We start from the raw sequence: 13419 nt of genomic DNA on the forward strand, positions 1-13419 counted from the left end.
GCTATATACATATATCTATAAGGACATTAGACAAGCATGTACATTACATACAGTATGAGTACATTATGTATTACAGGATATATACGTACATACACAAATATGTATATCACACACACACATTATACAGGCGTGTAGATCACACACACATATATCTATATATATGTGTATATATAGATATATATGTGTGTATAATGAAAGGGAGTAATGATTGTGAGGGATGATGGCGGCCAGTTAGTCTCAACTGGTGTCTTTTTAATTACACACCAACCATGTATATTATATATATATATATCTGTGCGTGTGTGTGTATATAATGAAAGGGAGTAGCGATTGCTGGTGATGATGGCGGCTAGAGTTAAAAGTCTCTCAACTGGTGTCTTCTAATTCCACGCCAGCCATCAGCTGAAAACATTTTAAGGACGACACCACGGAGCAGTGGCCAAGAATTAACCAATATTTCTTAATCATTTTTCTCTTTTTACCCCCAATAACATCGATATTGAAACGAATAAATAAACCTAGAGATATTAAAAAAAAGATAAGAATTATAAGGGCTTACCTTTAATTAAAAAAAAAAAAGAATCGGTGCTCGTTAAATAATAATAATAATACTAATCAGTGTGGGGGGTTTTTAAGCTGGCAAATCCATTATCTCACTGCAGCAGTGCATCACGGGAGGAACGGGGAACAAAAAAAAAAAAAAAAAAAGCTACGAAACCTCCTTGGACAGACAACCCTCTCTTTTCAGCAAAATCGGAGTTTTAAGGATTTTCTTCTTTTTTTTTAATAACTCTTGTAAGCTATTAGTATTAAATAATGTTTGGGATTTTTATGGGAATGAAGAGAAAATATTTCTGACTTTAAAAAATTAAATTTGTTCCGTTTTTGCTGTATGAAATTATAAGAGCAAAGCATCACGGGAGACAAGCCAACCGCTGTTTCCCATCCAAACACTTATTTTTACTATTAAAAAAATTATTATTTTTTTAATATGAAATATATTTTAAAAAACGACTTTATATTTAAATTTTCACTTTAACTATTTTCTTGTTATGTTACCAGGAAGGTGATATCGATATTAGATTTTATTTCTTGAAAGGAAATCGAAATCAGATTTATATTTTTTTGGTTGTTCATTATTTAAAAAGGAAATTAACAACGCCATGAAATTAACGAAGACAGTGACGGGAGTTGTTTTTAAATATATAAAATATTTCTGTGTTTTATAACAAACCGATGTAGCATACAGAGCTATCGTGAATAATTCAGATTTATGTAAGAAGGTTTAGGATGAATAAAAATAGATTTTTGATGAAGAAAAAAACGATTTTCTGAAGAAAGTTGTGGCTGCAAAGGGAGGCAACTTGGGTGAGAAGAGAAAGAGAAATTGAAGAAAACATTTCGTTTTGAAATCAAAAATAACCTTATAAGCATATTAAATACGAGATTTGATTAGTGAAGACAATTACTTACAAGCTTGGCTCATCAAAAGAGACAACAGGGAGGTATTTGAATGTGTAGTCCGGGCGTAAAAATTTCTCGGAAGGAGAGCCAGGCCCCCCGACTTGCCAGTAAAAATGGCTGGGCTGCTTCGCTTAAGATGGCGGCCACGGGAAAGAGTTGGGGAAGGCGGTGGAGTGCGGTAGGCGTACAACAAGGCGACTCCTACTCTCTTTCACGTTTAACGTCTCCAAATTTAGCATTTGAAATTTAATTAACTCACTCATAAATCTCATAAATGAAATACAGGTTTTTCCCTGACAATTAATATGGCTTAAAAATATACAGATCCTAAAATTTACTTCAGTTCGGTAATATTGGACAGAAAAAATTTAGAGGAGTAAAAAATTAATTACATTAAATGATACATATTTCAAATTTAATTTGAATAATAATAACAACAACAACAACAATAATAATAATAATAATAATAATAATGATGATGATGATGATGATACTTCCTTTTCTTTGATAAAAATAATTGTTACTAATATAGGCACAAGGCCAGTAATTTTGAGAGGAGGGGGGGTTTGTCAGTTATATCAGTCACAATATTTGACTGGTACTTTGTTTTGTTGAACCCAGAAGGATGTAAAGCAAAGCTAACTTTGGCAAGATTTGAACTGAGAGAGTACCCAAACAAATACTTGCAAAGTTTTTTTTTTTTTTCCAGTGTTCTAATGATTCTACCAAATAACATTTGACACTGGCATGGTTATGTGGTTAAAAAGCTTCCTTTGCAACCACTTGGTCTCACGTTCAGTCCCACTGTGCAGCACCCAGAGCAAATGTTTTCAACTGTAACCTTGGACCAACCAATGCCTTGTGAATGAATATTGTAGATTGGAAACTGTGTGGAAGCCCATCATATATACAAATGTGTGTGTGTATCATTGTATTTGTCCAACACCTCTCCCATCCCCACTTGACAGCCAGTGTTAGTTTGTTTACATCTCTGTAACTTAGAGGTAAAAGCAACCAATAGAATAAGAACCAAACTTAAAAATAAATACTGGGGTCATTTTATTGAATGAAACCCTTCAAAGTGGTGTCCCAGCAGGGTTGCATTCTAATGGCTGAAATACACCACACACTTAAATATATATGTCTGTATCTATGACCCTGCGTCTATCTTTTATCTTTTACTAAAAAGATAGACACGGGGTCATAGATACAGACATACAAATAAGTGTGTCATGTGTTTATAACATTTAACTATCTAAACAAAAAAATATATTCGAAACAATGGCCATCTTGAACACTGACATGTTTCCAGAATTCAGAGCCTCACAAACGAGATGACAAGGAACCAACTTCTGGTAATTCATTGTGCTTGAGAAGATATATGAAGCTAAATGAAATCATAGCCAGGCATAATGTCATGTCCTTTACAGTCATGCCTCCCACCTGTCTCTCTCTCTCTCTCACACACACACACACACACATACACAGAATCTGGTGGTCTGCGGACCGGTGCCAGTCCGTGAGCCATCAGCTGCCGGTAAATGGTGAGTTTCCAGAAAACAAAGAGACATTATAAAATGCTTATGTAATATTGTATTATTTGTTTACAAAATAAATATAAGATAAAAAAAATTGTCAACTTTTATTATATTCATTATATATATTGTTTCTGGTATAAATTAATATTACTAAGAAATGGCACATTGGGGAAAAAAAAAACTACCAGTACACCACATCAGATAGTTTGAGAAGCACTATGTACCAGTAACTTTGCAGTTTGACAAAAGAGACTGATAGAATAAGAACCAGACTTTAAAAAGTAAGTACCGGTGCCGATTTGTTCAACTAAATGCTCCAGTATGGCTGCAGTTAAATGACTACTACAGGCTCGATCATAAATCTGTCTGAAAATGACTTTGACATTTTTATTTTCTCAGCCTGACAAGCAGTGGAGCCTGGGTAGGAAGCTGACAACGCCAAGCTGCAGCTGGAGAAGGTGCCACAGCATGTAGCATCCCAGATGAGAAACCTTCTGCCATGGAACAGGAAAATTTGTCGTACCATCTCTGGCCTTCTGCTGTCTCCTCAGTCTAACCCTAACCCTAACCCTAACCCTAACCCTAACCCCACTGGTTTGAGCTGGGGTGGGAAGCCTGCAGTGTCTGGGCCAGGTTTTATGAACATTATGATACACTAAAGGTATCAGTCTGTGTATCATCATCATCATCATTGTTTAACGTCCACTTTCCATGCTGGCATGGGTTGGATGGTTTGACTGAAGACTGGCGAGCCACGAGGCTGCACTAGACTCCAATCTGATCTCATATGGTTTCTACAGCTGGATGCCCTTCCTAACACCAACCACTCCGAGAGTGTAGTGGGTGCTTTTTATGTGCCGGGAAAATATTCTTTAACTAAATTCATCATTTTCAAAATTTATTAAAACAGTATCAACGTATTTCAACGGAAATAAGATAACGAAAAGGAGATGACCCAAGAAAATATGGAAAGAGGTAGCAACATCGGAATAATAACAAGCTGTAAGAAGAATGATAATAGACCAAAACTGTAAACCTGTTCAAAATAACTGACTGGAGTTCACCAAAATCCAAGTAACATTGTGGGTAGAGATGATGACAACAACAGGATTTTTGCTCAGTATATAGCATAACTTCAGCTACCTAGGTGACTTCATCAACGATGGAGATCAGTGCTTGAAAAACATACAAAACAAGATAAGGACAACGTTGTGTGGTAATGAGACAAAAGTGCTAAATGCACATTATGAGTGAAGGTTGGAGAAAAATGGATTAAGCATCCTTCACTGGACAAAGGATGAAGCACAGATGGACTGAGAGAAAAATTAAGCATAAGAGGAACCAGATGTAGTGTGCAAGAGAGATGAAGGCACTGGTATGGATGTGTAATGTGTATGGAAGATAACAGTTGAGTAAAGAAGTTCCAGGAGGTTCAAGTGGAAGGAAACAGTGGGAGAGGAATGGATGGAAGTTGGTGAAAGTTGATCTCAAGAGGCTGAATTCTCATAAAGGAGTTTACAGATGAAAAAGGAACAGGATGCTGTGTTTAACAAGACCCATCCAACCTATGCAAACATGGAAAAGCTGACGTAAAAGTGGCTGGTGGTGGCGGTGACAACGACGACGACACGGAGGAGGAGGAGGAGGGTATACACAAAGCTACAGGAAATAAGATGTAGATTCACCACTGGTACTTAATTTATCGACTCCAAAAGGACCTCGGCAGAATTTGAACTCAGAACATAAAGAATGATGATGATGATGATGATGATGATGAGCATTCAGAGAGCGTAAATCTCTGCCAAGGCAACACGAACGTCCTCTAAACGATTAACCAGAGATGATGTTTAAAATGAGAATATCTGAAATAAACTTGACTGCTCTCACAAACGAGAATACTAAAAATGAACCCGACTGCTCTCAAAAATTAAGTTAAAAGAAAAACGGAAAAATAATCTAGAATTCTTGTCTGGTACCAGATCAATCCCAAAATCTAATCAGTTTGAGCCAGTCACGAGGCCAAACATTGCTGAAAGTTTCATCCGAATCCATCCAGCGGTTCTTGAGATATCTTGTCCACGGACTTCAAACAAATGCAACTGGAAACAATACCTCCGCCTTCGCGAAGGTGGAGGTAATAATCCTTTTTATTATAGGCACAAAGCCTGAAATTTTGACGGGAGCAAGTTGATTATATCGACCTCTGCTCAACTGCTGGATATTTCATCGACCCTCAGAGGATAAAAATGCACTCGACCTTGGTGGAATTTGAACTCAGAATGTAAAGAGTCAAAAGAAATGCTTCTAAGTATTTCCTCTGGCGTGCTAACAATTCAGCCTGTTTTATGCCTTAATAATAATAATAATAAAAAAAAAAAAACCTTTTTTTTTATAAGGCAGCAAGATGGCAGAGTCGTTAGCGCACCAGGCAAAATGGTTAATGGGATTTCGTCCGTCCTTATGTTCCTGAGATCAAATTCTGCTAAAGTTGACTCTGCCTTTCCCCCTTTTGGGGTCGATAAATTAAGCACCTGTTGAATACTGAGGTTGACGTAATTAACTTTACTCCGCCCCCGAAATTGCTGGCCTTGTGCTAAAATTTGAAACCAGTATTAATTCTTTCTACTCCAGGCATAAGGCCTGGAATTTTGGTGAAGGGGCTAGTTGATTAGATTGACCCCCAGTACTTTAGTAGTGCTTATTTCATCGACCCCGAAAGGATGAAAGGCAAAGTCAACCTCAGTGGAATTTGAACTCAGGACGTAAAGAGCAGGAACAAATGCCGTTAAGCATTTTGTCCAGCGTGCTAATAATTTTTTTAAAAAAATGACAAATCCATATATTTGTAGGCGTCGGAGATAACCGATTAAGCTGACTCCAGTCTATAACAGGTACACGTTTTAATCGCCCCCATGCCGCGATTAAAATTATCACAATGTATTTTTAATGCCAACGCATCACCGCGTTTGCTGCTTCCCACTCTAAAGATAGTCCGATAATGAAAGGAGACGGAGCTTCACATTTTTGTGTGTCCAAGTCACATGCATTGTCAATGTAACTTGTCATCGTCTTGAGGGTTCGGCGAAAGAATGACTCCACTGGTTACGGCACCCACTCACCTAGAACTATTTCTTAATCAAATAGGAAGTATTACCTCATTCCAAGGAAAATATATTAGCTTTAATCATCTTTAGATAATAACAGCCATTCATAGCTTTATTGTTTGCAGTATTAAGTCATTTACATATCAATATAAGCGTTGTCTTAGTTAAAAAACATCCTATTTCGTAAGTATCTAGGATACATATACACACACATACATAAATACACATACATGCACAAGTACACACAGCTACATACATAATGCGCGCACACACACGCACGTTGCTAGGTTGAGACGTTTAATTATATAGAAGTAGTACTTGAAGTTTTATATCTTATGTCTTTTCTGACGTAAAAAGCCGTAAACTAAACCAAGATTTAAGTTAATCGGTTAGTCATTATATCCATAAAAAAAAAGTGTAAAGTTTTCATACATTTTATTTCCCATTGTTTAACGGTTCAGGAAAATGAAATTAAAATAACTCAATATCTATGAAAATATTTCTACCTCCAAACGCTTTTAAATGTTAAGCGAATATATATATATATATATAATATATATATATATATATATATAATATATATATATTATATAATATATATATATAATATATATATATTATACTATATAATATATATAATATATATATATTTTATATAAATATAAAATATATGTATAAATATAATATATATTATAAATATGTATAAATATAACATATATATATATAAATATAATATATATATATAAATATTTTTTTATTAGTCACTATGAGGATATTTAGACCTCTTATAGGGATATATTTAATTATATATACACAAGTGTATATATATATATATATATATATATATATATATATATATATATATATATATATATACATATACATATATATATATATTTACATGTATCTATATTTATATATACACGCACACATGCATATATATATATATACATACACTTATATGTATATTATATATACATAAATATTTGAGGCGTGTCTATTTACTTTTGAGATGTGTATATACATCTATCTATCTATATATATATCAATTTCATAAGCATATCTTTTCATTATATAGGCGATTAAATTTTAGTTTGAATTTAATTCTAAATATTTTTGTGTAGAAAAATTTTCAAAGGATTATTAAAAAAAAAAAGTTTACTAATGATGACCTTCTGTCGGCAAAAAGGAATTTATAAAATTCGAAAGGGTACCTTAATTTTCGATTAAATGACGGGATTAACTAAAATAAATTAGAAATCGCTAATTGAGCTGCTATCATAGGACAAATATCGTTTAAAATAGTGCCTCGTAATTTAATAAAACTCAAATAAATTATAGATCCTTTTTAATTAAGATTTCTGTAACTTCATCGTTTAATACATGCACACACACACACACACGCACATATACATACGTACACACGTATGCACATACGTGTGTGTATACATACACACACACAGACATATGTTAAGGTTTGTTCCTTAGATTAAACATGATGTACAATAACCGGATTTGAACTAGCTAGCAGTTTTTTCTTAAATAAGTTATTTAAACACGTTCACGTGAATATTATTGCTAAATGAAAAAAAAGACATTGTCGGAAATGCATTTATTAAAAATATAGATTTAATATTAAGTTCAGCAGTAAATGGACGACAAAGAGATAAGCAGAAAATACGAAATGAAACATGCCTAAAAAATTACTTTTAAATATAACTATCAACGTCTCTATAATATAATTAGCTCAAAATAACTGAATAATAAACAAAGGAAAATAAAATGAAATATTTATATATAATAAAAATGTATGATCATTTTTTTTTGTTTACTCCGTCACTGCCATCAACACGAATGCTGACGAGGCTCGGGAACGTGCATTATAAATGCTTATTAACCGATCGACTATAATGAAATCAAACATCAAAACTTCCATTCTAAGAATTTCCCCCTTGTTATCTTTTAGATAAACATTTCGCTAAATGAATATGGAAATCCGTATGGCAAGTTAAATGGTTTATCGCTTGGGAATTATTGAATTTGAAGCGGTCAGATTGCTTATTGAAGTGAGCGAATGTGTTGTTTTATGCTGGTTCCGTGTCCGCATGGTGTGGAGGTCGCAGTGTTGCATGGCGGTCTAGGTGGGTGCCAGGATCTTTGGGTAAGTTTTTCCCAGTGTTCCATTCACGACGTTCGTTGCCAGTCGCCTTTTTGCATGCGAAAACAAGGGCGTTGCTAGTTTTCTCTTGCTTTCAATTTCTCTCCTTTCACATCCAAACAGCTCTCTCTCTCTTCTCACTTTATCTTAAACCCAATGACCATTTTCTCACTAGCATCTCTCTAATCTCTCCACAAATATTTCCTGTGTCCGCCCTACAACAACTCTTCACAACACACTGTGTCTCTCTTTATTTCATCTCTAAACATTTATCCAACATGGACAATTTATTCTATTAGTTCTAAATACTCCCACTTCTCAACCGTTTCCTCTTATGTCTCTTAATTTATTTTTACCTGACGCACATGCTCTATAAATACTTGATGGCTTTTTCTTTAATTTCCCATATAATAATACATAATCTCTTATTTCTCACTAGATTCTCTTCCAGATCATACGACTACACGTGTGAAATTCTTTCCACAAACGAAAAACAACAGCATACAGCTGATGCCGAAATTAAACATATTATTATTATTCTTTTACACAAGTTCCTTCTAATATCGCTGGATCTCGATTTTCCAAAGTCCAGATATCAGCAGTTTTCAATTATTTTCTTTCCTTTATTGCTACAAACGATCTTGGCCGCGAATTCCTCTCACTTAAAAAGTCAAGTAACATTCTATGATGTACAGCTAGCAAACCGTGGTTCGATTCCTGCAGGTTCCATGTTTCAGTTTCCTGGTTCTTGTTCTTTAACCACATTCGTTTACAGTGTTGTAATAATGCATTCATTCATTAGGATTTTGCGTCGATTCTTAACTGCCTTGATTAATTAATTATTTTCTTGTTAAATTAAAACATCATTTACGTTGACTGCAATCATTCTAAAACATTTTTAGATTGATAAAAGTTTCCTAATATTTATTGCTCATGCGTTTCCTGGTATTTTATTAAAATAAAACTACACGCAACTAAAACTAGTAATAGCATTAATTAAATAATGGTAGTGCTGGTTAAAAGTAATTAGAAGTGCATATACAATTAATTAATCGTGCATATTTCTTAAAATCTATTCTCGTCATGTATATGTGTCTTTGTGTTTGTCCCCCCCTACCCCATGACAACCGGCGTTGGTTTGTTTAGGTACCCGTAACCCTAGCGGTTCGGCAAAAGACACTAATAGTATAAGTCCTATAGTATAAGCACGTTTGTCAGAATTATATCATCATTCTCTGCCCCCTCCCTCCTCTCTCTTTTCCAACCATCTATAAAAGTTGATCTTTACCCATTTCTCAATCGATTATTGGGAGTTGATAAAAGTTTTGAATATTGGTAAAGAACTGAAGCTGATTTATTTATAAATAATATTATTTTCTGTTGTCCCTTATCAAACTTGGTAAATGCCAATGCACGAAACTTTCTGTCCTTGAGTCACTCTGTAACTTCTGCCGATTAATAATAAATATCTATCTATCTATATATATATATATATTCATATGTACTCATGTTCTGGGTTCTATTTTCCTGTTTGTATCGTCAAACCTATATAAATAATATATATCGATTTAGAGAGAGCTTATAAAAAGCCCTTCCTTTTAGCTTATCAGTGTAACTATGATAACAGAAGCTCTCACACAAACCTCTTGACATCCAGTGCACCAGACAACACGAGATGATCCTTAATACAATGAAATTAGTTACGTATTTAAATTTTCTCAATTTTTATCATTAGTAATCACAACTATACAGTATTTCATTTAGCCCCAGGTCAGATGTGATTGGGCAGACAAACCTATGACCAAAACCCATTCCATTCTATTTCACTCTTTATCCATTTTTCTTTATTTTTTTGTGTGTGTGTGTTTGTTTGTTACACAGTCGTGTATCTAGGACATTGGTATCTAACGTGCTGCCACTTTTAAAGATGGCAGAGTGGAGACTTAGCTGCTATTTATAGCAGGTCGAGGTCTCCCTCGTTGGCAGAATGTAAGGGTGTTTACTACTCTTGGTGTTGGTGGTGATATCGAAGAAATAAAAATTTTCAATTGTTTAATGTAGATTTTTTTTTTCTTAAACTGTGCTTCACAAAATTTACATTTTTTTTTTAATTATTAAGACATTTAATTAAATTCTACGTGAAGAAATAAAAATTTTGTGTAACAAAAAAAAAAAAAGCAACCAAAAAGAGAGAAGGTTTGCACAGCCAAAAGACTGCTCCAAACTTTAAAAGTTTTAGAGCATATATTTTTCTCTTACTCCAATTATGCATTCCCAAAATAACATCCTAGTTACTCCTGTATATATTCTTTTATAAGAAAAGTATTCAAGAAATGGCTTTCTTTTGTTTTATTTGTGTATATAAAAAGCGTTCCAGCCATGACAATCTCGTATTTTTGTATATCTAGGACTGCACGGACATCTTCTAGACAAAATAAAAGGACAGTTGGGTATAATTTAAAGGAAATTTGGCTGCTTTTTCTAGCGGGTCGAGCGACCACCTAATGCCTCCTTATTGACTTGCCTAACATAACTCACAAAGCAATAGTTGGCCCAAGGAAGAATGTCGAATCCAAGACGCTGCGCTGTGGGACTGAACCTGAAGCCACATGGTTGCAAAGTGAGCTTTTTGGCCACATGGCTATGCCTATAATTTTGAATAATAAATTGAACTGACAATGGCCACTTGTGACGATTCCTTGTTGCTTTAGTCTCCACTTCTGTCTAAAAATGGGATGAGACCATTCCATCTTATTTTCAAATAATATTGTGATATCTTGAAGAAAATTTGGCTGCTATTTTTAGCAAGTTTATCAAACTCAACAACAATTAGTAGGAAAATTGATGTCTTCTAGAATAAATATGGTTTTGAGAAGGAATTTTGAAAAAAGTTTTGATGATTATTGATCATGTGACATTTTGAGTTTGCAATCATTCCCGAAATGTTTATGGTATACCTTAGGAATGAGAAGCCAGGTTCGAAATTTCCCCAAGAGACCTGATGAAGGCTGGAGGGTATATCAGCTGAAACGTTGTGTTAACAACAAACAAGATGAGGACAAATATCCATCAAATGTAAATAATGTATGAACAAGGGATACAGATAATACAGGTACCCCCCATACACACACATGTACTTACTAAACATAGACACATACAATAGGAATCCAAAATACAAAATGGCTGATCGTTAGTAAGGAGGGACACACAAATAAGAAAGAAGAAAGCAAGGGACCACTGATGAGGTCACAGAAGTGTGACGAAAGAACTCTGGCCGAAATACGATCAGAGTGATCAGTTACAAAGTAAACATATTGATTTTGAATTTGAGAGAGGATTAAGTTGATTACATCGACCACCCCAGTGGTCAAGTGGTCCTTAGTTTATCAATCCTGAAAGGATGAAAGGCAAAGTTGACCTCGGCAGAATTTTAACTGCGAATTAAAGATGGAGAAAATGCTGCTAAGTATTTTGTCTGGTTTCCTAACAATTCTGTGAGCTTGCCATCTTTAATGTCAGCATCATATTGCCATTTTGGTTAGCTCGTATCAAGCAAAGCTGGGAAATAACAATATTTGTACACTGGGTGGTGTCACGTAAAAGTGCCTGGGCGGCACCATGTAAAAGCACCTGTGTGGTGCCACGTAAAAGCATCCAACACACTCTGTAAAGTGGTTGGCATGTTAGGAAGGGCATCCAGCTGTAGAAACCATGCCAGATCAGACTGGAACCTGGTGCAGCCCCCCTCCCACAGCTTGCTAGCTCTAGTCACACTGTCCAACCCATGCCAGCATGGACAATGGACATTAAATGATGGTGATGATGATGATAGGTATGTGCACGCACACTCAAACACACGGTTTCCATAGTTCCATCCTCATCAACACCTAGATATTGCTGTCTTGAGTGCTGGGCCTCATTGGGCCAGTTATCTGGTGTCCATGGTGCACAAGTGACCTCGATTGCAACACCCCTGCCAAACTGGATGCCAGTCCGTTACAGAGTTACTCATTTACAGTTGAGTGATCTGGAGCAACAGAAACACAATGCACCGCTTGGTCTGGGAATTGAAACCATGATCTTGTGATCATGAATGCAACACCTGAACAACTAGACCATAGATCTCTCCTATCAAATTTACTCTCAATGTGTCAGTTTGACCAGAATTGTAGTAGAAGAAACTTGCCTAAGGTGGCTCACAGTGAATCATAAACTCATGCCTGCGCGTGTATGAATTATAATTAATTGAGAATTAATATGGACAAAATGGTGAAACAGTATATAAAGGTGGTGCTCCAGCATGGCCACAGTCAAAATGACTGAAACAAGTAAAAGAAAAAATATGTGTATATATATATATGTATATATTTATATATATATATATATGTATATATATATATATTATGTAGTCATTGGTCATGGACACTCAGAAAATTACCATTAGTTTCAGGTCTATTATTGCTCTCAGCAATATAGGCAACTCAACAGACCTGCTGGCTGGAAGCACATAACCTCATTACTAATGGAGGTAAGAATACAGTCTTGGTCAGCATGGTGGTGAAACAAACTCCTGAAATGAAGATCAACAATTCCCAAACTTATTTTGTCAGTCACTCTACAGAGTGGTTGGCATGCCCATCACAGGAGGCCCTTCAAGATCTGTGAGGTTAATATAGTTGATATACTTCATGAACAACTACAGAAGAAACATGGGCAGGGAGAGAATACCACTTGGATGGTTTTCTGCAGAGAAAGGGTTAAGCATTAATCCTTTAGCGTTCAGATTTTCCCCTCCCTCAAAATTTCAGGCCTTGTGCCTTTAGTAGAAAGGATCATTATACAGAGATATAAATCATCAAGCTCTTTGATCTACATATATATTGTAATTTTACATTGATTTGTAATCAGTGTTTACTCAATTTGGTTTCCATTCATCAAGATTTTTTTTATTCACCCATTTTGTGTTTCATTCACAGTTGATAATTTTCTTAAAGGAATTTTGGATCTGAATTGATGGAGATGGATGATCTGGATCATGTGACTGATTCTGTGGCCATTAAGAATGATTTACACACCCGAGAACTAGAAGAGTCGATTCAAGTGAACCCTCATGGTTTTACTGCTGAAACAGCAGGACAAAAAGTTATTGGCCTTC

General features: G+C 35.1%; 2 protein-coding genes across 12 annotated transcripts in view; one reads left to right on the plus strand and one right to left on the minus strand.

The window, feature by feature from the left end:
* Positions 1–1597, minus strand: part of LOC106878701 (eukaryotic translation initiation factor 4 gamma 2) — a 29008-nt gene extending 27411 nt beyond the window's left edge. For 4 of the 8 annotated variants that reach the window (XM_089342230.1, XM_089342226.1, XM_089342223.1 and 1 more), the window contains exon 1: positions 1474–1597. The gene's annotated coding sequence lies outside the window, so the exon portion shown is untranslated. Of the gene's footprint in view, positions 1–559; positions 661–1473 lie in introns of those variants that run through there. The other 4 variants (XM_089342231.1, XM_089342227.1, XM_089342224.1 and 1 more) reach the window with 1 other exon arrangement.
* A 6378-nt stretch (positions 1598–7975) lies between these two features.
* The window catches only part of LOC106878699 (uncharacterized), an 18822-nt gene continuing 13378 nt past the window's right edge, over positions 7976–13419 (plus strand). For 2 of the 4 annotated variants that reach the window (XM_089342233.1, XM_089342235.1), the window contains exons 1-2: positions 7976–8267; positions 13241–13419. The exon at positions 13241–13419 is cut by the window's right edge and continues 17 nt beyond it. In XM_089342233.1, coding sequence (XP_089198359.1) covers positions 13278–13419 — 142 coding nt within the window. In that variant the 5' untranslated portion in view covers positions 7976–8267; positions 13241–13277. The remainder of the gene's footprint in view (positions 8268–13240) is intronic. The other 2 variants (XM_089342234.1, XM_089342236.1) reach the window with 2 other exon arrangements.

This window comes from Octopus bimaculoides, chromosome 25 (assembly GCF_046866305.1).
Source record: "Octopus bimaculoides isolate indiv1 chromosome 25, ASM4686630v1, whole genome shotgun sequence".
Lineage (NCBI taxonomy): Eukaryota > Metazoa > Mollusca > Cephalopoda > Octopoda > Octopodidae > Octopus > Octopus bimaculoides.